Here is a 22,915-nt window from a genome sequence, read left to right as displayed (position 1 = left end):
CTCCAGACAGCTTAATTCGTTGTTAATCTAAACCAGAAGACATCCGCAGAAACAAAGGTTTTCTCTGGTCTGAACTTAAAGACAACTCAAAGTCAGGAGGTGTATTTAACTGGAGGCATTTCTGATGTAAAGAAGTACTCTCTCTTTCTTAGGTGGCTAACATACCATAGAATTTTGTAGTTCCACATACAAATTGTGTGTAAAACATCAATGGGCATTTGTAATTTTACCCACAGGTTATCTTCATATCTTCAATCTCAGTTTCACTTGCTCAGTCTACATGTCTGTGCAAGGAAATCTAACTACAGTTTCAATTATAAGGGATAGTTTCCCAACTTAGTATTGTTCACGGAAAGCCTCACCTTTGGGAAGAACATACTCAATTTGACTCTGCATTATATTCAAACCATTTACAGTAAATTAATGGTTGAAAAATCATGTACAATGCACACCTAAGTTTTCAATAAGCACTTCTGGCAGATGAAATGCCTTGCTCGGAATGCAAATTTTCAAAATTATCCCCATAACATCCATATAATTAATGTTGGGATATATGAAAATAAAGCTGACTACTACATTTGATTAGTTTAGTACACAATGTAATATTGGCTTAGATTTATAAATAATGCAAGGTACCAATATCCCAATTTTTTCCCAATACCTTCAATTGAGATCTATGAAATCCTGCAATTATTCCATCTGCTTTACATTGAATGTATTTCTTTAAAAGGATATTTACTTTTTAAAAAAAAAATAGAATTGTCCATGCACATTATCCTGTACCTAATGCAGATCATATAAAAAAAAAATAGATAATTTTCTACTTCCATTTGTTTAAATCATTTGCCCAAAAGTGGGAAGATGATGGAGCGAGGGGAACAGAAGACATCTATTCAGCAGCATTGGTATTTATTTATTGTACATACACAATGTACATATGTACACAATAAACACCAATCCAGTTGTGTTGGATAAATGTCCAACATACAGCCAAATCTGAAGTATTGCTTAGTCACAGTTCAAAATTCTAATGTATGTTTCAAAGCTTAAGTGCTAAACCTTTCACCAACTTAAAAACAGTAGACTCAGTTATGTGAATGACTAAATACTAAGGGCTGAATTTTCTCTCTAGGGCCAGGAAACAGGAGTTATGTCTGTTTCCAGGTCCCAAAACCACCTGGAGCGAACACTAACTTACTGGGATTCTCATGGGTGTGCCCTTTTAATAGGTAGAGATAGGCACTCTGCTCAATTAAGGGTGGTGAGCAGGTTCTCCAAGCTGGAGGAAGACCAATCAGAGGCTTTTGAGCTTGAGAGGAGCAGCAGGTAATACCGAAAGATAAATAATTGACATGGCATTTCAATATGAAGGGGCCCACTCTCCAACTTAATTACATCTTCAGTTAAAAAAGATTCAGCAGCCAGGTCACCACAGCAGGAGGGGGGTGGGAAAGAGAGAGAATCCTGCTGCTCCTGCACCCAGGTAGGCAGGGAGGATCTCCAAGCCTGGCTCAATTGCTCCCAGGTGCCCATCTCCAGGGATCGAAACTGGCTCCTGCCAGTTCGGGAAACTGGAGGCTGACTGGGAAATTCCCCAATTGTGCCTCCATAAAAATGGCTCGGAGGCAGGATAGAGCCAGGGATTCAGCATGCTGATTGGTGAGGCTAATTTTCAGCCCTGCTCACCTCCATCCCGACCAAAAAGCCTGCACACTCCTTTAAATCCAGGTAGCAACTAACCAGAGATATGGCTTCAAGTTATTTTTGGGCATGGACTTGATTTCCACCTATCTTCAATGCTAATACAATAATCATGCAGTTTGAAAATTTTAAACACAACCACTGCAAGGTATAAATCTGCAAAATTATACCTCATAATGACATGATTTTCAAATCTAAAAATTAAACAGGTTCCAATTATTGTAAACTGTAAGAATTATATATTCAACAAGTTCAGTTTGAGAGGGTAGTGCAAACATCACTATATGGAAGTTTGCAAACGTATAATGGTTACTGCATTTCAAAAAGATAACTGATCATGTAAAGAACTGAGACATCTTGACATGAAAGCATTAAATAAATGCCAATATTATTTTATTGAATGCAGAAGTTTTGTGCCTGTATTACTTATTACCATGATTGGCAACATTTTACATCTCCAGTTATTGCTTTGGGCATCTACTGCTAAAATGACTTACTATGGGATAGTCAGTATTCCAATGGGTTCCTAATCTGATGAAATATAAATTTTGCAATTGGGTGTTCAAAGCTATTCAATTAATTTGCATATGCCTACATGGATAACTAAAAAACTTATTTAAGAAGTATGTAAAAAGAAAAATATTAGTGAAGACAAATGTAGGTTCCTTAGTCTGAAATGGGAGAATTTATAATAGAAACAAGGAAATGGCAAAGCAATTAAACAACTACTTCTGCCTTCACGGAGGAAGGCACAAATAACTTCCCAGAAATACTAGGGAACCAAGGGTCTAGTGAGGAGGAGGAATTGAAGGAAATTAGTATTACTAAAACAATAGTGCTGGAGAAATTAATGGAACTGAAAGCCTATAAATCCCCAATGTCTGATAATCTACATCCCAGGGTACTAAAGGAGGTGGCCATGGAAATAGTGGATGTGTTGGTTGTCATCTTCCAAAATTCTGTAGATTTTGGAACAGTCCCGGCAGATTGGAGGGTGGTAAATGTAACCCTACTATTTAAAAAAAATGAGGGAGAAAAGAAGAGAAAACAGACCAGTTAGCCTAACCTCAATAGTAGGGAAAATGCTAGAGTCTATTATAAAGGAGGGTGATAACAGAACACTTAGAAAATATCAATGGGATTAGACAAAGTCAGCGTGGATTTATGAAAGGAAAATCATGTTCGACAAACCTGCTGGAGCTTTTTTTTGAGGACCTAACTAGCAGAAAGATAAGGGAGAACCAGTGGATGTGCTGTATTTGGATTTTCAGAAAGCTTTTGATAAAGTCCCACATAAGGGGCTAGTGTGTAAAATTAAAGCACATGGAATTGGGAGTAATATATTGGCATGGACTGAGAATTGGTTAGCAGACAGGAAACAGAGTAGGAATAAATGGGTCTTTTTTGGAGTGGCAGGCAGTGACTAATGAGATACTGCATGGATCAGTGCTTGGGCCCCAGCTATTCACAATATATATCAATAGTTTAGATAAAGGAACCAATGTAATATTTCCAAGTTTGCTGACGACACAAAACTTGGTGGGAATTTGAGCAATGAGGAGGATGTTAAGAGGCTTCAAGGCAATTTAGACAGGTTGATAGAGTAGGCAAATATATGGCAGATGCAATATAATGTGGATAAGTGTGAAGTTATCCACTTTGGTAGAAAAAACAGAATGGCAGAGTATTATTTAACTGGTGATAGATTGGGAAATGTTGATGCACAAAGGGACCTGGGTGTCCTTGTACACCGATCACTGAAAACAAGCAAGATAAAAGCAAAATACCACGGATGCAGAAAATCTGAAACAAAAACAAAAAATGCTGGAAAAGCTCAGCAGGTCTGACAGCATCTGTGGAGGGAAAGACAGAGTTAACGTTTTGAGTCCATGTGACTACTCTGAAGAAGAGTCATACAGACTTGAAATGTTAACTCTGTCTTTCTCTCCACAGATACTGAAAGCAAGCATGCAGGTACAGCAAGCAGTTAAGGCGGCAAGTGGTATATTGGCTTTCATTGCAAGAGGACTTGAATGCAGGAGCAACGATGTCTTACTGCAGCTGTACAGGGCCTTGGTGAAACTATACCTGGAGTAGTGTGTGCAGTTTTGGTCTCCTTACCTAAGAAAGGATATACTTTCCATAGAGGGAGTGCATCGAAGGCTCACCAGACAGATTCCTGGGATGGCATGAGTGTCGTATGAGGAGAGATTGGGCCAACTAGGACTGCATTGACTGGAGTTTAGAAGAACGAGAGGAGATCTCATTGAAACATATAAAATTCTGACAGTGATGGACAGATTGGATGCAGGGATGATAATTCCTCTGGCTGGAGGGTGGGGGGAGGCATCTAGAACAAAGGGTCACTGTTTCAGGGTTTCAGGATACGGTGTAGACCATTTAGGACTGAGATGAGGCCAAAGTTCTTCACTCGGAGGGTGGTGAACCTGTGGAATTCTCTACCGCAGAAGGCTGTGGAGGCCAAGTCACTGGATATATTTAAGAAGGAAATAGATAGATTTCTGGACTCTAAATGCGTCAAGGCGTATGGTGAGAGCGCAGAAGTATGGTGTTGAGATAGAGGTTCAGCCATGATTATGTTGAATAGTGGAGCAGGCTCAAAGGACCTACTCCCTCCTATTTTCTATGTTTCTATCCTCAGATACAAATTCAGAAAACTTCAAGTATGCACACCATCAGAATTGCAGATTAACTTTATTTTTGCCCTATTTTTAACTTCTAGGAGGCTCATCAGTACCACCTATTCTTCTCTAAGTGTGAGGCAGCTGTGGTAATAGAACTCTTCATAATCCACCAAGCAAAGTAACAGCCAAAAGTATTATGACTACCCCACATACAGTGGATATCTTGAGTGAATCAGTAGAGTGATAATTCTTGATTAGCCAAGTGGCTTTATCATTCCTAATTTTTCTAACATTTATACAGAATAACTAACACGGCAGTCTTTTTAAATACCTTTAGGTGTGGGGATTAATTTCCTGCTTTTACTAATTTAAATCCAACTTTATATTCATGACTGTTTTCTTGCCAAACCTAAAAAAGACAGGATTTTCATCACTTTATATATTGTATAACTAAAAAGTTGATCCTCAGGTAGTTAGTGGACCATGTGATGCAACGATATTGACAGATCATTAATAGGTATTGTGATGTGGGATCAAGGATGCATCTCAATGAAGGTGAGGAAAGAAATTTGCCTAAATGAATTGAAGAATTATATGTCCTTTAATGTAACATTTTCCCCTCTAATTTCTTTCCTCTTCACCCCACTTCTCTTGCTGGCAGGAACTTGTTAGTAACTTTAGCTCCACAGATACCAAAAGTCCCCCAGCAACTCACTGAAGTGTCCATTCTTCATACATGAACTTGGCTTATTTGATTATCGGTGGTGGTGGCTTCATGGGGGGTTGGGTTTGGTTGGGTGGGGGCGGAGGGAGGTGGTGGAGGTTTGCCCATACAAGCATTTTCCAGAAAATGTCACTGACTAGGAGATCAGAAAGACACTTTTGTTAGTTGTTCCCTCTCCAAACCCCAACAATGCTCATATTATGTCTGTTCTTAATCACTCCAGCTGAGACTCAGTGACTCAACACAAATGAGGGACTGAGACATGAACATAAAACACAGCGTATTGCACTTTAAATGTTCTCATAGGATTGCTGGCTAGTCTACTAAAAAGGTTTTGCTCTACATCTGAAGAACTGAATGTAATAGGAGCTCTTGGGTGTAGGAAAATTGCACTGAATGAATGAACTTTTGCTGTTCTTGTCTGCTCTCCTCGTAAGGTTACTTAGATGAGTTAAAGATGAGTTTCCAGAATATTAAACTGCTACATTTTCTTGTGACAATATTCTTACTCAGGCATGTGAATAAACAAATACAGTTTTTGAATTTAATAATTCACAAATAGGAAGATTCAAAAGCTAAAATACAAAAAAAAATGCATGTTAACATCCCCCATTATAAGTCTGCACTTGCTAGATAAAAACAAAGTGCTGGAAAAACTCAGCAGGTCTGGCAGCATCTGTGGAGAGAGAAACAGAGTTAACATTGAGTCCAATATGACTCTTCTTCAGAACGGAAGAGTCATATTGGACTTGAAACGTTAACTTTGTTTCTCTCTCCACAGATGTTGCCAGATCTGCTGAGTTTTTCCAGAACTTTGTTTTTATTTCAGATCTCCAGCATCCATAGCATTTTGCTTTTATTTTACTGTACTTTCTAATCACCAGCTGAAAAAGGGGGTATTGCTTACCTATTGATAATTTCAACAAAAAGAGCTAGCTTGGATGGAATGATGTTTCTCATTTTGTACTCATCACTTTTTTGGTAAAATCACTGACAGGAGGACTTTCATCCAAAGTGAGCAAGTAAGGGTTTATATATGCAAACTAATGGGGCCTGGTTAATATCTGCAATAGTCTCAAGTGTAATGAGTGTGATCTACAGAATATAGAAAAATGATCCACATAAGATTTTCAAGCATTAAAACCATTTTATGTTTCATGCAGCAAGGTAAAGTTGATTTTTTTTTTGGTTGATGAATTGTTAGGATCTGTTAGGACAATTAAGTGCTGCTAAATTGTGAAACGCTCAGATTTACTGGGTAGGAAAATCAGAATTTTGTGCATGAAGAACAAACACTCCATAACTGAAGTAGAATAGTATTGCATTAATCTACCGTTAGCAGTTATCATGAAGAATACTGAAACCATACATAGATCTATTACAAAGTAATATGTTAATCAAAGCTAGATAGCTCCTATGGCTTCCCTACATTCCATATTTTTGGGCTACAGGTAATTTTGATTAAGCAATGTTCCATCAACTAACATCCTCAAGAAGCCCATGAGACAAAAAAGCTTGACTAATTGATAAACACTGAACAGGTCAATGAACATTTGCGGAAAGATCAGACATGTTAACATCTCAGCTGTCACACAACACTTCTGAAGGGTTATGCCTGAAGTGTTAATTTGTCCAATCTCTCCACAATGCCACAGACAATGGGTGAAATTGACTCAAAACCCATTCACTTAGAGTTAAAATCAGGCTCATTGTTTCCGGTATTCTTTTGTTTCTGTTTGATTTCCAATATTTTCAGTTTTTGCTTTTTATTCAATTATTTTAGCCTGTTTAAATTTCAATGTAAAGTATTTTGTACCACATTACAAGGTTGCTAACAGCCAACCAATAAATTAGATTGTAACACATCTTGCTAAGTACTTTATTAGAATATTGCTTACCAAATTTAAAGCTTGCAGGGATTAACCAGCTGGCTGAATCATGATCAGTTGGACCAATGTCTGCCACTGAAGTAATATGTTAAATCCTTATCTAAACAAATTCCAACATTCATTTATAATTAAAAACAGAAAATGCTGGAAATACTCAGCAAATTTAGCAACATCTGTAGAGAGATGACTTTTTGTCAGAACACATCATCAACCTTTTCATGGAGTTGTGAAGTCTCTGCAGGCCTTTAAAAATAGTGGACTGGATCTGGATCCAGAAGTCCTGACAGATCCCATTTTCTTCAATAGGGGAAAGGGCGCAGGGTGTGACTCATAAGAGGAAACTCAAACTCAGCTAGGTAATTTGAACTCAGTCAAGCAGACCCCATTTTCACTGTAGCGAGGGCTTTAACTCGCAGTGGGGGAGTCATGAATTTATGGAGGAGATGTAACTGTTCATGAAGGGCAGATAAGGTATATAAAACTGACACGCTGTCAAGTTATTTAAACCCCAGCTCTTTAAAATTATAAAAAAAAGCCTGCCTCTGTCAGTGAGAGTTAAAAAAAAATCTGTTCTGTTAGTTACCATTGCTGTTTGTTGACATGACTCCAAGAGCTATCATCATATTATCAATGGTTGGCTGCTTTCCACAATCTATAATTATCCCAGAAAGGGAGCTGGGGGAAATGTAAATTCAGAGTTTGAGTAACAGCTCAGAAAAGTTATTAAACAGCTGTGAATACAAGTCTGTTTGTTTTAATAGAGGATTAAGTACTTGAAGGACTTGTAAAGTTTGAATGGATTTTCATGAATTTTTTTTTAATGCAGTGAAAGCTGCAATAGATATTTAGATCTTTATTTTATTTAATCTCAACATGGCTCCTGAGGTTTGCCCATGGTGGACAGTTAGTTGGCATGGACGGTGTTAAGTGCAAAGGGTGGTGGGTGGGGGCATGGGTTGACATTAAGTTAGCATGAAGGCTATAAGCAGCGGGTGGGGCATAGCAGAAATTGCGCCACTCGAGGTACTCTTTCTCAGCGATGGCTGTGTTGAGCTGGAGAATTTTCTGACTCAAGCTACCCATGTCAGGAGCGAAAATCTGGCCCATTAACTCTGTTTCTCACTCCAAAGATGCTGCCAGACCTGCTGAGTTTTGCAGCATTTTTTTTTTCAGATTTCAAGCAAATGCGTATTTTGCTTTTGTACAACACTTGTTTGCTGTGTATAGTACAAGACAACAAACCGCTTTCATTATCTCAAAAATCGAGTTCACTCACTGGAAAAATTCAAATTTTAAAAAACTAGCATGCCCGTCTGATTTTAAAATACTGATATATCTTAGAGGTACATTTTTTCCAAACTATAAAAGGAAGCCATTAAGTACAATTGCTTTATCAGTTTAAAATAGATATTTGGGGTTTCTTTTTTGAACTTTTGAGGTTTAGTCTAGCAAACAATAGCAATTTCATACAGTCTGCATTTCATCAATGAAGCAATAAATTCAAGCACATTACAATAATGCAGGCATGAAAGTGAACATCAGTAATATGATGCAGATAAACAAAGATCAACTGGAACCTCTGAAGTAAGTCAACCAGAATAGTTGTCATAATGTCAAATCTGTAAGAGGGATGGAGGAAGTGGTTCTCTGAGAACAAACCGGTTGTTTTTCAAAGCAGCAAATACACTAAATAGCCTAAAATATTTAGCTAAACATATTGGCTAAATTATGCTATTATTAAAATTCAAAATAAATCAAGGAGAATTTGCATAATTTAATGTTATAACCAAATAAGGATTCTAAACTTCAAAACTTCATTTATTTGCCTTTTTTTTTTTTACTAGTTGATTCTCTGCCTCTAAGGCTGTGCTTCATTTTCAGAAATTCTCTCTTCCACTTATCTTGTTTTAAAACAAGAATTAATTGGAAAATATCCTCAAGAAAAAAAAGTTTGTTGGCCAAACCAATAATCAAATGGAGATGAATTTACAACATTTTGGAAGATGAATATGCATTATCAGCTTCTTCTGTCGAATTTATTCCCAAGTATCAGATATTCAAAATTTTAGTTGAATACCTACTATATAAATTCATAATCTTCATTAATGCTGTTCACTCAAAATTTGAAAGAAAACCAACACAAGTCGGAAAGCAAGATTCATGCAGGATTCACTACATGGCAAATGAGTTTTCAAAAGGATCGCCACCAGAGTTTTAAAAATGTACTGTATTGAATTTGATCAAATTGTTTGAAGATAATATGTTTGTTAACGTATTCTGAGTAATTCTTTTGGAGCAATGGAATTTTTTTTGAATCATAGTAGGCCCTCGGTGCGCAGATAAGCTCCAAGTTTAAAAGGTACTTCACGTGCAAACTATTTTAAACGCACAAATATGGGCTACTATTCTATACAAGATCCCGAAAAGATCTAAAAAAATGAACTTTGCAAAAATCATTGACCAGAGCAGCAATAAAATTATTTTTAAAATTGTAGTTTGCTTAAAACATTTTTTCAAAAAATGAAATATGTGAATGTTGCAGTCGCTCTGATAACTAAATCTGAAAGATTGCTTTTTAATGCCAGCACAGCCTCAAAATTAAAACATGGTCATGGAGTTGGATGAGGTGCTATAGAGTATGAATTCTTACTGTAAACCTTTAGACTTGTCAGTTTGTGTCTATTAATGGTGGCTTAGACTCAAATCTGCTTACTAACATATAATAAATTTGCATTATATTAACTGCTAAATAGGATGTTCCCAGCATGAACAAAAACAGTCCTGTGTTATTCATCATGCCATGGTTTTGCATGCCTGCTGTGACTATTCACAAAGCTGCAAAGATATTAGAAGCCATTAAGGATTCTACAATCCAATTCCTTAATGTTCCATCTGGGTAACTGGCATCACATAGTAGAATATTTGTAAAAGGAAGCGGATAAGAAATAAATTCTTACTGTCTACTGAAAAGCCTGGTGAAAACGTGGTAGGGTTGTTGTGCTTAAGCTAGTTGTGAAGACTGTAGATAAGGGATGCAGAGCATTGAGAGCAATACTGTTGCCAGTTTCATGTGAATCCTGGCACTGTGGTGGGAGTGGAATTAGGGATGCGTGAGGTTCTTCCTGTGTATAACACATTCCAGGATTGCCCAAAGAAACTGGTTGATTGTATGGAGGGCTATTAAGTGGCAAGAAACTTAACAACTGAGAAAAGTCCAAGGATGATGTATTCAGAGGTTCACCGAGGACCGTTGGACTTTTTGAAAGCAAAATATCACCGGATCCATCACCCAGAGACCCTGCCTGCAATTCCGAACTTAGTTTTGATGAGGATGATTGAGTGTCATGGGCAGAGGAAAGCAAATCACTTTGTAGATCCATTAAGTAACTGTCTATCTCACTTTTTAATGGTTGTCCTTTTTCAGGCATTGCAATGGCATATGAGGTAGAACCAAGAAAATATTTTGAGGAGAGTTCTTGAGGAGAGCGAATTGAAGACTCAATTTCTAGTGGGCAACCCATTCCTAAAGGTAATGGTGTAGAGACCATTTGGTTTGTTGACCCTAATGTTTGCATGGTCTGAATATGGGCACTGTAGATATTCATTTGTAAAGTATTTGTAAATGGCCTACTTGTCAGTTCACTGGAAACCACTGACATCACTGGAGTTAGCTCATCTTTCAATGACAATGACGGATTAGAGCTAAAGAGATCCATAAAGTCTGGTGGTTCAGTTTTCACCTTTAGCAGCTCCTGTGAATGACTTTTCTTCATATGGCGTGTCAAATGGTCCTTCCGACCAAATCTCTGGGCACAGTACTGACAAAGGAAGTCTTTCCTTCCAGTGTGTACTACCATATGTCTCCGAACATCTTTACGAGTATAGAAACAACGGTCACAGTGGTCACACTGGTGTTTCTTTTCCTTTGTGCCACTTGATGACTTGCCAGCATGCGTCTTCAGGTGCTCCAGTAACACCCCTGTGCTTTCAAATGTTTGTAAGCACACTTTACAGGTGAGGTCACCACTAGTTGCAGCATGCAGAGCCAGATGACGTTTATAGCCAAGCTTTGTATTGTAGTTTTTCCCACATTCCTCACACTTGAAGGCTTCCTTGTTTGGATCATGAGTCTGCAGGTGGTTCTTTAGATGATCTTTACGATGGAACATTTTCTCACAGTAAGTACACTTGTGGGTCTTCTGAGGTGAATGGGTGGCCATATGCCTTGAATAGATACAAGTTGTTACTGATACTGGAAACTCATTTAAACATCTGCATAAAAGTAAATTGTACTGGCCTTCCATGTTTGCAGGTAGGCAATACACATTACAATACGCCACACAAAAACAAATTGAATTCATTTTTCAACAGAAAATCTGGCTTATAAATGACTATAATTTTGTAACCTTATACATCCATATAAATGATTTAAATTTAATAGAATATATTAACTAAATTGACCATTTCTTGAAATTATAGAGCATAGTCATTTTAACAGCAAAAATGTCAGAAACAGTATAAATAACAAGGTTTTGGCAAGTAAGAATTTATAAACATTTAGTCATATGTATTAGCGCATGTAGGCTGTGAGGATTATACTATTCATATGATTAAAATAGCCTTGAGTTTTTGCATGGGGAAATAAGGTTATATTTTTCTAAAAGTTAGTTTACTTCAATGAAACTTGTGTTGAATTAGTTAATCAAAATTGTTGACAGCATCCAAAAATGCCACTGTGTTATTGAAGGAAATTGCTGAAACATTTTATGACGTTGTGATTTGCATCTAAAGTACCACCGTCAGGGAAAGATAGACATTGAATTAATAAACATAGGGAAAGCAATTAACAGTTGAAAAAAAATCTTTTTTGAATGGGCTTTACATTTTGTTGGAGATATTACCATATAAATGCTTAGTGTTAATACTAAATTCCTCTCACCAGCATTAATCTGTTCGAGTTATCACCCCATGTTAAAATAGAAGAAAGTAATTTGGCTGAAGTATTAAGCATCCATATTATTAAGTTATAAAATATATTCACAATATAAGTATAGATATAAAATAAGCATTGCAAAAATTAAATGCATACTTTCTTTTCAAACAGTTACTGTAAAAATAGGATTTTATCGAAAAATTGTCATATCATCTTAATTTGAAGCTACTTTGAATACAATTAAGTTTAAAACTAAAGAAAAAATTATTTCACTGATTTTCTACACAAATACTTCAAACACTAATTTCTAATCGGATTATGTCAAACATTTACATGAACAACAATTCTAAGCCATAAGAAATTAATGTTTATTTTACTTTTACAGCAGATTGTTTAAAACACGGCTAAGGAATCGTGTAAAAAAAAATGCTGAAGATACTAGATTAAAATGACTAAAATTCTGAGAAATGCAACTTCTGTGATTGTATTGCTTTTTTTATTGGCTGTAATTCCTACAAAAATTTTACACTTGCATAATTAGAATTGTTACATGGGTTGGTGTTGAAACTGTGCTGTCAGAGTTGAAGGATGTGGCTTCATGCTAAGTTCCATGTTTTTGTGTAGGCTTATATGTGTGTGAACATTCAACTACTTGCAAATTAGACCAGATTCATAGGATGTGAACAGGAGTAGGACATTTGACCCCTTGAGCCTCTTCCGCTATACAGTGAGATCATGGCTGACCTGCGACCTAACTCCATATACCTGTTCTTGCCCTAAACCCCTTAATGTTTCTGGATTATTTATATTGTATCTATCCATTTAAATGCTATTTTTGGATGCTGTCAAAAGTGCATGTTTTGAAAAGGATTGGAAACAGTGAAAATCTTTGGCAAAAAAAATATAGATGCTGAAAGCATTCAATAAAGGTCTTGGGATAGAGTTTCTGTTCTAGGCACAATCTGTGATCAAGGCGCAAACTGCACCTGAAATTGTGCTAGTTTTGGGAAGTAATTTCACCCAAGTTTTGTTCAAACTAATTTCAATATCAAGCGTAAAATCTGCCATGAACCAGCACAAACTGGTAATGTTTTAGAAGAGCTTTTTAAAAACATTGCATTAAAAAAATTGCTTGATATATGATAATGGTGCAGTTTGATGAATATAGCTGAAAACGGGATCATCACAAAATGTAATCAGAGTTAACCAGAGCTAGTTAACCACCTGTAAGTAACAATTTTAAATAGCTGAAAATGACAAATATTTAAAAGATTTTACTAAGTGTCTATTTGTGTCCTTGCACCCAAAAAGTTTTTAGAACCTCGAAGGCTTGCAAGCTGGTGCAATTAATGGAAACGCATGATAGTAATTAATTTATTGTTTCACGTGATGTAGGCATTACTGACAAGGCCGGCATTTGTTAACCATCCCTAATTGCCCTTGAACTGAGTGACTTGAACTGAATGTGGCATCAAGTAACCCGAGCAAACCTACAGTTAATGGGAATTGGGGAAGACTCTCTGCTGGTTGGAGTCATACCTAGCACAAAGGAAGACGGTTGTGGTTGTTGGCGGTCAATCATCTCAGTTCCAGGACATCACTGCAGGAGTTCCCCAGGGTTGTGTCTGAGGCCCAACCATCTTCAGCTGCTTCATCAATGAATTACCTTCCTTCCATCATAAGGTCACGAGGGGGGATGTTCGCTCATGATTGCACAATGTTCAACACCATTCACGACTCCTCAGATACTGAAGCAGTCCATGTCCAAATGCAGCAAGATGTGAACAATATCCAGCCTTGGGCTGACAAGTGGCAAGTAATATTCACGCCACACAAGTGCCAGGCAATGACCATCTCCAACAGGAGAGAATCAAACCATCGCCCCTTGACATTCAATGGCATTACCATCGCTGAATCCCCCACTATCAGCTATCCTGGGGATTACCATTGACCAGAAACTGAACTGGACTAGACAGAGAAATACTGTGGCTCCAAGAGCAGGCCATAGGCTAGGAATCCTGCGGTGAGAAACTCACCTTCTGACTCCTGAAAGCCTGTCCACCATCTACAAGGTACAAATCAAGAGTGTGATGGAATACTCCCCACTTGACTGGATGAACGCAGCTCCCACAACACTATCCAAGAGAAAGCAGCCCACTTGATTGGCACCCAGTCCACAAACATTTACTCTCTCCACCACCAATGCACAGTGGCAGCAGTGCATACCATCTACAAGATGCACTGCAGGAAATCACCAAGGCTCCTTAGACAGCACCTTCCAAACCCACAACCAATACCATCCAGAAGAACAAGGACAGCAGACACATAGGAAAACCACCACCTGGAAGTTCCCCTCCAAGCCACTCACCATCCTGACTTGGAAATATATCACCGTCCCTTCACTGTCGCTGTGTCAAAACCCTGGAACTCCCTCCCTAACAGCACTGTAGATGTTCCTATATTGCATGGACTGCAGTGGCTCAAGAAGGCAGCTCACAACCACCTTCTCAAGGGCAATTAGGGATGGGAAATAAATGCTGGCCTAGCCATGAATGAATATTAAAAAAAAAGAATTCAGAGGGCAGTTAAGAGTCAACCACATTGCCATGGATCTGGAGTCACATGTAGTCCAGACAAGGATGACAGATTTTCTTCCCTAAAGAGCATTTTTTTTAAACTTACAAACATTAAGCCAAAATATGATTAAGAAGGTCAATGAAACACCCAAGTCCCCGTGGTGCCCGAGTACAGAAGGCCTCGACAGTGCCGGCAGACACCGCGTGCTCCCTCTCCAGGGACACCTGGCCATGAACATAGCCGCAGGAAAGGGGCAAACAGCCTGCTGCCTGGACCTGTTAAAATGGAATGTCAGGAGTGGGATTTGAACCCATGACCCTAGAAAGGGACCAGAATTCATCAAGTCACTGCAAGGCAAGGAATCACACTCCTCAAGTCTGACACGTTAGATCACTTGGCTATCCTGACTGCTTGGTAAATTGAATTCAGATTTCACCATCTGCTGCGGCATGATTTGAACCTAGGTCCCTAGAGCATTACCCTGGGTCACTGATCCAGTGACAATACTATTATACCACCACCTCCTTAGTGAATCAGGTGGGTTTTCACGACAATCGATGATAGTTTCATGGTCATTACTGAGGCTTGCTTTCAATTCCAGGTTTTACTAATTGATTTTAAATTCCACCAGCTGCTGTAGTGGGATTTGAACCCATGCCTCTAGAGGATTAGCCTGGGCCTCTGGATTACTCGTCTAGTGACATTATCACCATGTCCTAAATTTGACTGGTCATAGGGGTGAGGGGCAGCTTGACTAGTTTTGTGGGCCAGAGCAAGTTCAAGTGCAATGTCTTTTAAAATAGCATGAAATGTCGTGGAAACTCTATTTGCGTTGGTTTGGCCAATTTTGGGTGAATCTAGTGGAAATTCCTGCCCTTTGAATATATTCATTAATGAATTCGGTTACATTTGTTTTGTTGTCTTTTGCAGAACCTCTACACGCTTTATATATCTAAAACACAATAAAAACAGCAATTAGAAAAATAACAGTACCTTAAGTCATTCAAAATCTGACAGCAACATTTAGTCAAATATTCCATTGTCTGTTGCATCAAAGTGAGCCTGTCTATACGTGCAACCATTGCACCAGTTTCAGTCTGAATATCTGGTCATTGTCACCTTGATCATCTTTGTCAAAAATGTATTTCTTTCCTCAATCTAATTTTCTACAGGCTCTTGCAATGTCTGCTGTGAAATCATTTAAGTGTATAGTTGCAGGCAATTGTTTAATTTAGAATGAGTCCAAATCTGAAATTTAGAATTGCTGTACTTTTTTTATGATGCTAAATTACCAAAATGTCAGAGACAAATATCCCCAATGTTGCTGTGAAATATAAAATTTCCTATTCTGTATAAGGTTTTCCGTACCTCAGCAGCTTATACTTAGACACAAATGCCTTGGTACAGGCCTCGTGTGAACACTTGTAGGGTCTTTCTCCGGTGTGCGAATATGAATGCACTTTCAATTTCTCAACACTTGTGAAGATCTTTCCACACAACTGACAAGGGAAGGCTTTTCTCGATTTGGTTTCACTTCGTTTACGTTTCCCCGCTAGAACTTTCTGAGTATCCTTTACTTCTAAAAGATCACCAGGGATGACAGTGGCCATCGCACTCTACAGTAGGCCTTATCTCTGGACACTCGAGTTTGGCCCAGTTGTACTGATGTGAATTGACTTCTTTTTCTTCTCTCTGACGTTTCATGTGTTCAACGCATTTAGAACCTGTAAACAATACAAGTTGTGGAGAAACCTTCATAAGTTGTTTCAGGCAAGACATGGTGTGTCAGAACTGATTTCAGAAGAACATTCCTCACTGCCACAATGGTATCTCTATTAGATACTTAACCCTAATTCTTAGAGCTATGCCACATCTGGAACCATTTCCAATGGCTTGCGGTTCATTGTAGAATGAACTAAAGTTGGCAGAACATAATGCACTTATAATTATTTACGGATAGTCTTCAAAAGGAGACATAATCCCCTTTCTACTGTGTATTTTTGTCTCCAGAAATGAAAGCCTGAATAAAGATATCTTCACCTGCTTTAGCATCTCGCTTTAATATCAACAGCATTTTTATATAATCAGTTTATCGTTCAAACCGTAGATGTTAACAGCATAGGAGAAGACCATTAGGTCCATTCTGTTTATGCTGTCTCTGCTAGAGCAATCCGAAACTAATCCCAAAGCAAAATACTGCAGGATATTGGAAATCTGAAGTAAAAACAGAAAATGCTGGGAATATTCAGCAAGTCAGGCAGCATCTGTGGAGAGAAATAGCAAAATTTTCTGGTTGATGACCCGTCATTACAACAGTGGTAATTTTAAATTGGTGACCCTTGTTACCAACTCCCCAAATTGAAGATATACCCTTTCTCTACACACATCAAAGTGCATTGAAACACCCTTAATAGATTTAAAAACCTCATTTAGCCTTTTCTGTTCATGTGTAAATAGTCCCAGTATCTCAAATCTCTTCTTATAACAATAGTTTGCATTCCTGACATTACCTTGGTGTATCTACCAATGCATGCTCTCTATAGATTTAACGTCATTCACATAATGGAGCATTCAGAACTGCACACAGATACTCCTAATTGCCTTATCAAAGTTTTGCATATATGATTACTTCCTTATTCTTGTACTCAATGCCCTTATCTCAAAATTCTACTGGCCTATTTGTAGCTTTTTCTGCTTGCATTTTCAGGCAATTATGTATTTTAACATATGTTTATCTGTTCATTTGCTGTGGGCATCATTCTTTAATTGTATACTCCCATTTCTTGTTTTTTTCTTCAAACTTATTCTCATGAAATTGTATCTACCACCTGTCTGCCCATTCCACTAACTTGTCTTCCTGAAGTCTTCTTCAGTCCTCTTCAATATTTGCCAAGTCTCCTACTTTTGTGTCATCAGAAAATTGAGATTGTGATTGTGTTTCTGTATCAAAGTCCAAGACATCTATGTGGAAATACTATCCTTATTGTTGTTTATATTTGTTCACTCACCAAAGCACTTTCCAAACCTGCGACCTCTACCTTTAGAAGAAGGACAGTATAGGAACACCACCACCTGCAAGTTTCCCTCCAAGTCGCTCACCATCCTGATTGGAACAATAATCATCATTTCTTCACTGTCACTGGATCAAAATCCCAGGATTCCCTTCCTAACAGCACTGTAGGTGTACCTAACCTACGTGGACTGCAGCGATTCAAGGTAGCAGCTCACCACCACGTTCTTAAGGACAATTATCAATTTCCACATCCCAAGAACAAATAAAAAAAAAACTCAATGTTACTAAATTACCTTAAAAGGGTTTGTTAGATTATTTATGAAAGGTTAATAATGCAAAAAGAAAATGACATTATTTTAAACATTGTCTGCCTTGGAGTGGGCAGTGTGGATGAACCATCCTTAATATGCCCTGTCCCTACCTTTCTCAGGTTTCAGCAGAACTGAAAGATTGCGTGTTGCATATAACAGAGAGTCAATCCGCAGCTGTCAGTTTAGTGAAAGTGAAAATTGGCCCCAAGGTTTTCAAATAAATTCTGAGAATTGAGTTGTTGAAATAATTTACATGGAGTTACCCTAAAACTTGTGTATCAGTTGCAAGAATTTCCCATTAAGGATATTAATAGAGGTTGAGTAAATTAGCCAATGTGTTATAAGAATTCACTATCTGGACTTGTGAATTATGGAGGGCAAAAATGTAAACTAATGTAAAGCAAAAAAACCAAAGAGTTTGCTTTTTCTATAATTACGTCATGGGGTCAGGGAGAGAAGTTTACCTGCTCAAACGATTTTCTTCTTAGTTCTACTCATAATGAAAATACCACTTTCCATAGTAGAACTCACTATCAGGTTCATTTAGTTTGTGCAGTCACTCTTTGCCCCAGATTTTTGCAAATCATGAATCTAGAACCTAGGGGCAAAAATCAGAAGTTGGTGTCACAAGTGCACAAATCAAGTATCCTTGAAACACACTTCTACTAAAACAAAATTTTGAAAATTTTATAATAGTACTGGGGAGAAAGTGTGTTTTCAGATTAGCTCTTACAAGTTAGGGGGAAAAAATAAGTGGCAATGAGGAGTGCCATAGAATTTTGAAAAATAGATAAAAAGAAAACACTGCTAATTAGAACACAAGAACTTGAATGTAAAATAGCACCTCTTCATATTTCTCAGGAACACCCCAAAGTGATTTCATAGAATGTATAGTATTATGAAATTAATGTTATGTGGGAAAATTAGGACTTTATATTGACTTTTGTGATAGGTTAAACAACATTTTCCAGGAAACTACTGGTTGAGAGTGTATAATTTATAAATGTTGCGACATTAAAACATTACAGCTGTTGTAATTCTGTGTGCAAGATCAGAGTGATAGCAATAACAGCTTATAATTATGTTACATCTTTATCACACAGAATTTGACATGGCATAATAAGTCTTTACCCAGAATCATAGAATGATATGGCGGTTTTCTACCCATCATGCCTTTGGTAGAGCTATCCAATCAAAACCCCACTCTGTGAATATTACTACCAAATCTGTTTCCTGTACTCTTTCCAGCAATGCATTCTAGATCACAACAACTCGCTGTGTAAAAAAAATGATTCCTCTGGATCTGTAGTTGTGGGGTTTATCACGATCCCCTTTTTAAACAGGGGCGAACATTGGCAATCTGCCAGTCCTGTGGCACCACCCCCATATCCAAAGAGGTTTGGAAGATTGTGGCTAAAGACTCCACAATTTCTACTCTTATTTTCCTCAGTACCTAAAAAGCATCCCATCCATACCAGATGACATTTCTACTTAGAGGATTGCCAAACTTTTAAGTACCTCCTCTTTACTTTTATCCTATCCAATATTGCTACTGTCTCCTCCTTTACATTGCAATATACTCATGCTCGGTTATACCCATTATCTTCAGAAGACTATCTCCTCTATGGTCCGTAATCAGGCCCACCCACCCTTTAACTACCCTTTATTATTTGTGTGTTCCCTTTTGTATCAGTTATTAATCCATTGTCTTACTTTCAATTTGCCCTAGTTTTAAGATCTCCTCTGTACTTTCTATATTCAGCTTAGTTTTCTAATATATTATGAACCTGATTATTATTATAAACCTCCGTTTCTGTCTAATTTTAAGTCTTTATACTTTGTTATCCAGGGAGCTCTAGCTTTGGATGCTCTTGCTCCACACACTTTTGGCTTTGTGTTTATTCTCACCCAAACCATCTCCACTTCGAATGCCTCCCATAGTTCACATCGCTGCTTTGCTTATCAATTTCTACTCTCCTAATCCACCTGGGACAGATCCCTTTTTATCTCACTGAAGTTAGCACTCCGAGTCAAGTATTTTTACACTTGATTGTACCTTGTCTTTTTAAATAACTATTTTAAACCTGATATTATAATCACTGTTCACCTAATGCTATCCCACTGAAATGTGTTCCACTTGGCCCTTAGCAGCTTTCACCTCTTATTACTTGAAGATTTTTTGGAAAAAAAAGACCCTCCTCCCACCCCAAGCACATTCAAACTTACACATTCTGAAATTACCTGTAGCATGTAGAGACTGTGTTGACAAAAATATCCAGAAAAGGACAGTTACCTTTTCTGTACTTCACTGAATTGTTGTAAAAACAATGGATTATGCATCCAGCTTCATGTACAGCAGTCTCAACCAGTTCCGCTAATTCTTCCTGGTGGTGACCATAATGTACCATGTCCCATATTTGATGATCTAAAAAGATACAATGTGAATGCAAGAGTCTTCAGATAAGCCTTACACCTAAAATTTTGCATTGATTGAAATTAACAAACAAGCACTACAAATAACATTTTAAAATGAGTTTAACCCTAAACTCAGCGAATCTTCCAAGACATTGCTCAAAGTCACAAGAAAATTGTTCTTTTATGAAGGGAGAAGAACAATAACAGGTTGGATATCACAGTCGGTGGCGAACTGCACTTCCAATAGTCCACAGAATTTTTATGGGCGTTTGAACTGTAAGTTCCTGTCAGCCAACTATGAAGAAAGCACAGCCTTCTACAGAGCATCTGGAACCTTTGTGAACAAAGCAAGCAATTGTATATCTCCTTAACTAATCAGATTGAAGAATCATTAATATGCAGAGTCTGATGTCAAATCAGGTATAGAAAAAAAAATAAGGAAAGAAAGATTGAGAGAGCAAGAGGAGACAATTCATTTTTATTTTTAAAAAATCGCCAATGCTTAAAATCTGAAGGAAAGAGACTCCACACCTGCTACAGTTAATTTTAACTGCCAGAGAGGTTGTATGGTATTTATTAAGGCTTACCATACAATCAAAAGGGTATTTAGAATGGAATGGACAAGCTCTGACTTCTAAGGCGAGCTGGGAAGGTATACATCAGGCAAGTACAGCACTACATGCTATTCAGTATATTGAGTCGTGAGTCCCTCAGCAAGATAACCATTATTCCACAGCTTTTGAAGGAGCAGGGTAACACTTGGACAACAATTTCCTGATTTACGCTTTTAATTGTGCATATGCAGTCACTGGAAGTTGCTGTCCAATTTACATCTTAGTAACAGCGAGTTCTGCTCACAAAATCTGGCATAAGACTACATAGGATATATGGCAGAGAAACAGGGGGAAACAGGGCATTTAGCCTAATCATGCCATGCCGAAGCTTATGCTCCACCTCCTCCCATCTAAATCAATCATCGTAACCATATACTTCCTTCTCCCTGAAATGCTTTTCTAGCTTACCCTTAAATGCATCTATGCCATTCCCTTCAACCACTCCCTGTGGTAGCGAATTCTACATTCTCACTACTTTTTGGGTAAAGAACTTTATTCTGAATTCCCTATTGGGTTTCTTGGTGACTACCTTATATCGATGACCTCTACTTACACACTTCCCCGCAAGAGGAAATACTCTTTCTGTATTCATGTTACCAAAACATTTCATAAAGATCTCTATTTGGTCACCCTCTCAGCCTTCTTTTATCAAGTGAAAAAGAAACACAGGTTGTCAATCCTTTCTTGATATGTATACACATGCATTTCTGGAATCATCCTTGTAACTCTTCCCTGCATCCTCTCCAGTGCCTCATTATCCTTTTTATAATATGGCGATCAGAACTGCACACAGTACTCAAGTGTTTAGCATACTTTCCCTACTTTTCAACTCTACCACTTTAGAAATATAGCGAATTCCTTTTTTAACGCCCTGTGGTGCCATTTTAGTCATTTTTAGTTCAATATCCCACCTCGACTTGCACCTTCCAAGTAATAAGTGACCTCCTTATTCTTTCAACCAAAATACACTACCTCAAATTTTGTGTTGAACTTCTTTGTTAATTATTTGCCAATTTATATCTTCCTATAATTTGTTGCAGTCCACCTCAATACTGACTATCTCTGCCCCACTGCTCCCAACACATACATATTTGGTGCCATCCATTAATTCAGAAATGATGATTTTGATTCCAAAGTCCCAAATCATAAATGTCAATTGTGAATAGCACTAATCCTTGTGGAACACAACCTCCTACCTTCTGCCACTCTGAATAGCTATTCTTTACTCCCATTCTCTGCTTTCTGTCCTGAAGCCATTTGGCAACCCATTCTGCCACTTGTCCCCTGACTTACATTCTCTGACTTTATTCATTAATCTATTATGGGGCACCTATCAAAGGCCTTTTGAAAATCCAGATAAGTTGCATCTAACGCATTACCATTATCGACTTTCTCTGTTACTTCCTCAAAAATTTCAGTCAGGTTGGTCAAGCAAGGTTTTCCCTTTTGAAATCCATTCTGACTATGCATTATATTTTTCCCTGAACATGTTCTGTCACCTTCATAAATATAGGATTTACATTTGTTATCTGCCAGTCCACTGGCACTACACCTTTTTCTAACAAGGTATCAAATATGTCTGCAACAGGGTTTTATCCTGTGAATTATTTTAGTTTATTCATTACATCCCTTTTTTTATTTTAAATACACTCTCTCATTGCTCATCTCATCATTCAACATCATGTTCTATCTCCCTAGGAAATCCTGAAGCAAAATAATGGTTTAATATTTCTTCCATCTATCGTTGCCTGTAGTATTCTCCTGTTTATCCTTTAAAGGTCTTATTCCCATCACAGTATTTATTATTGATCTGCCTGTAAAATACTTTACTATTTTGTTTTGTGTCTTATGCTCCTTTATGATTTAATTTCATTGTTCCTCTCTGCCTTTCTAACTGTTTTGACATCTCTCCTAATCTCTTTGCCTCCTAATACTCAACTGGTCCTTTATGTCTTTATTCATCACCGAGTCTCACTACTGTTTAGTTTGTTCTTTCCTTTTAGCAGAATATATTTTCCTGTACTTTGTTGAACATAGTTTTAAATGTTTCCCATTGTTGTTTGACAATATTATTACATATTTTACTTTCCCAA

The 22,915-nt window shown here is 37.6% G+C and overlaps 1 protein-coding gene across 6 annotated transcripts in view; it reads right to left on the bottom strand.

The window, feature by feature from the left end:
* Nucleotides 1-6,887: 6,887 nt before the first annotated feature.
* plag1 (pleiomorphic adenoma gene 1) overlaps nucleotides 6,888-22,915 on the bottom strand; it is a 54,558-nt gene continuing 38,530 nt past the window's right edge. For 2 of the 6 annotated variants that reach the window (XM_078540468.1, XM_078540472.1), the window contains exons 2-5: nucleotides 20,087-20,218; nucleotides 18,258-18,391; nucleotides 15,838-16,193; nucleotides 6,888-11,183 (exon numbers count right to left, since the gene is read on the bottom strand). In XM_078540468.1, coding sequence (XP_078396594.1) covers nucleotides 9,920-11,183; nucleotides 15,838-16,079 — 1,506 coding nt within the window. In that variant the 5' untranslated portion in view covers nucleotides 16,080-16,193; nucleotides 18,258-18,391; nucleotides 20,087-20,218 and the 3' untranslated portion in view covers nucleotides 6,888-9,919. Of the gene's footprint in view, nucleotides 11,184-15,837; nucleotides 16,194-17,477; nucleotides 17,573-18,257; nucleotides 18,392-20,034; nucleotides 20,219-22,915 lie in introns of all 6 variants that reach the window. The other 4 variants (XM_078540470.1, XM_078540471.1, XM_078540469.1 and 1 more) reach the window with 4 other exon arrangements.

The sequence above is a fragment of the Cetorhinus maximus genome, chromosome 4, assembly GCF_964194155.1.
Source record: "Cetorhinus maximus chromosome 4, sCetMax3.hap1.1, whole genome shotgun sequence".
NCBI classification, from domain to species: Eukaryota; Metazoa; Chordata; class Chondrichthyes; order Lamniformes; family Cetorhinidae; genus Cetorhinus; species Cetorhinus maximus.
The sequence above is the reverse complement of the archived record's forward strand: the minus strand, read 5'-3'. Positions and strand labels throughout refer to the sequence as shown.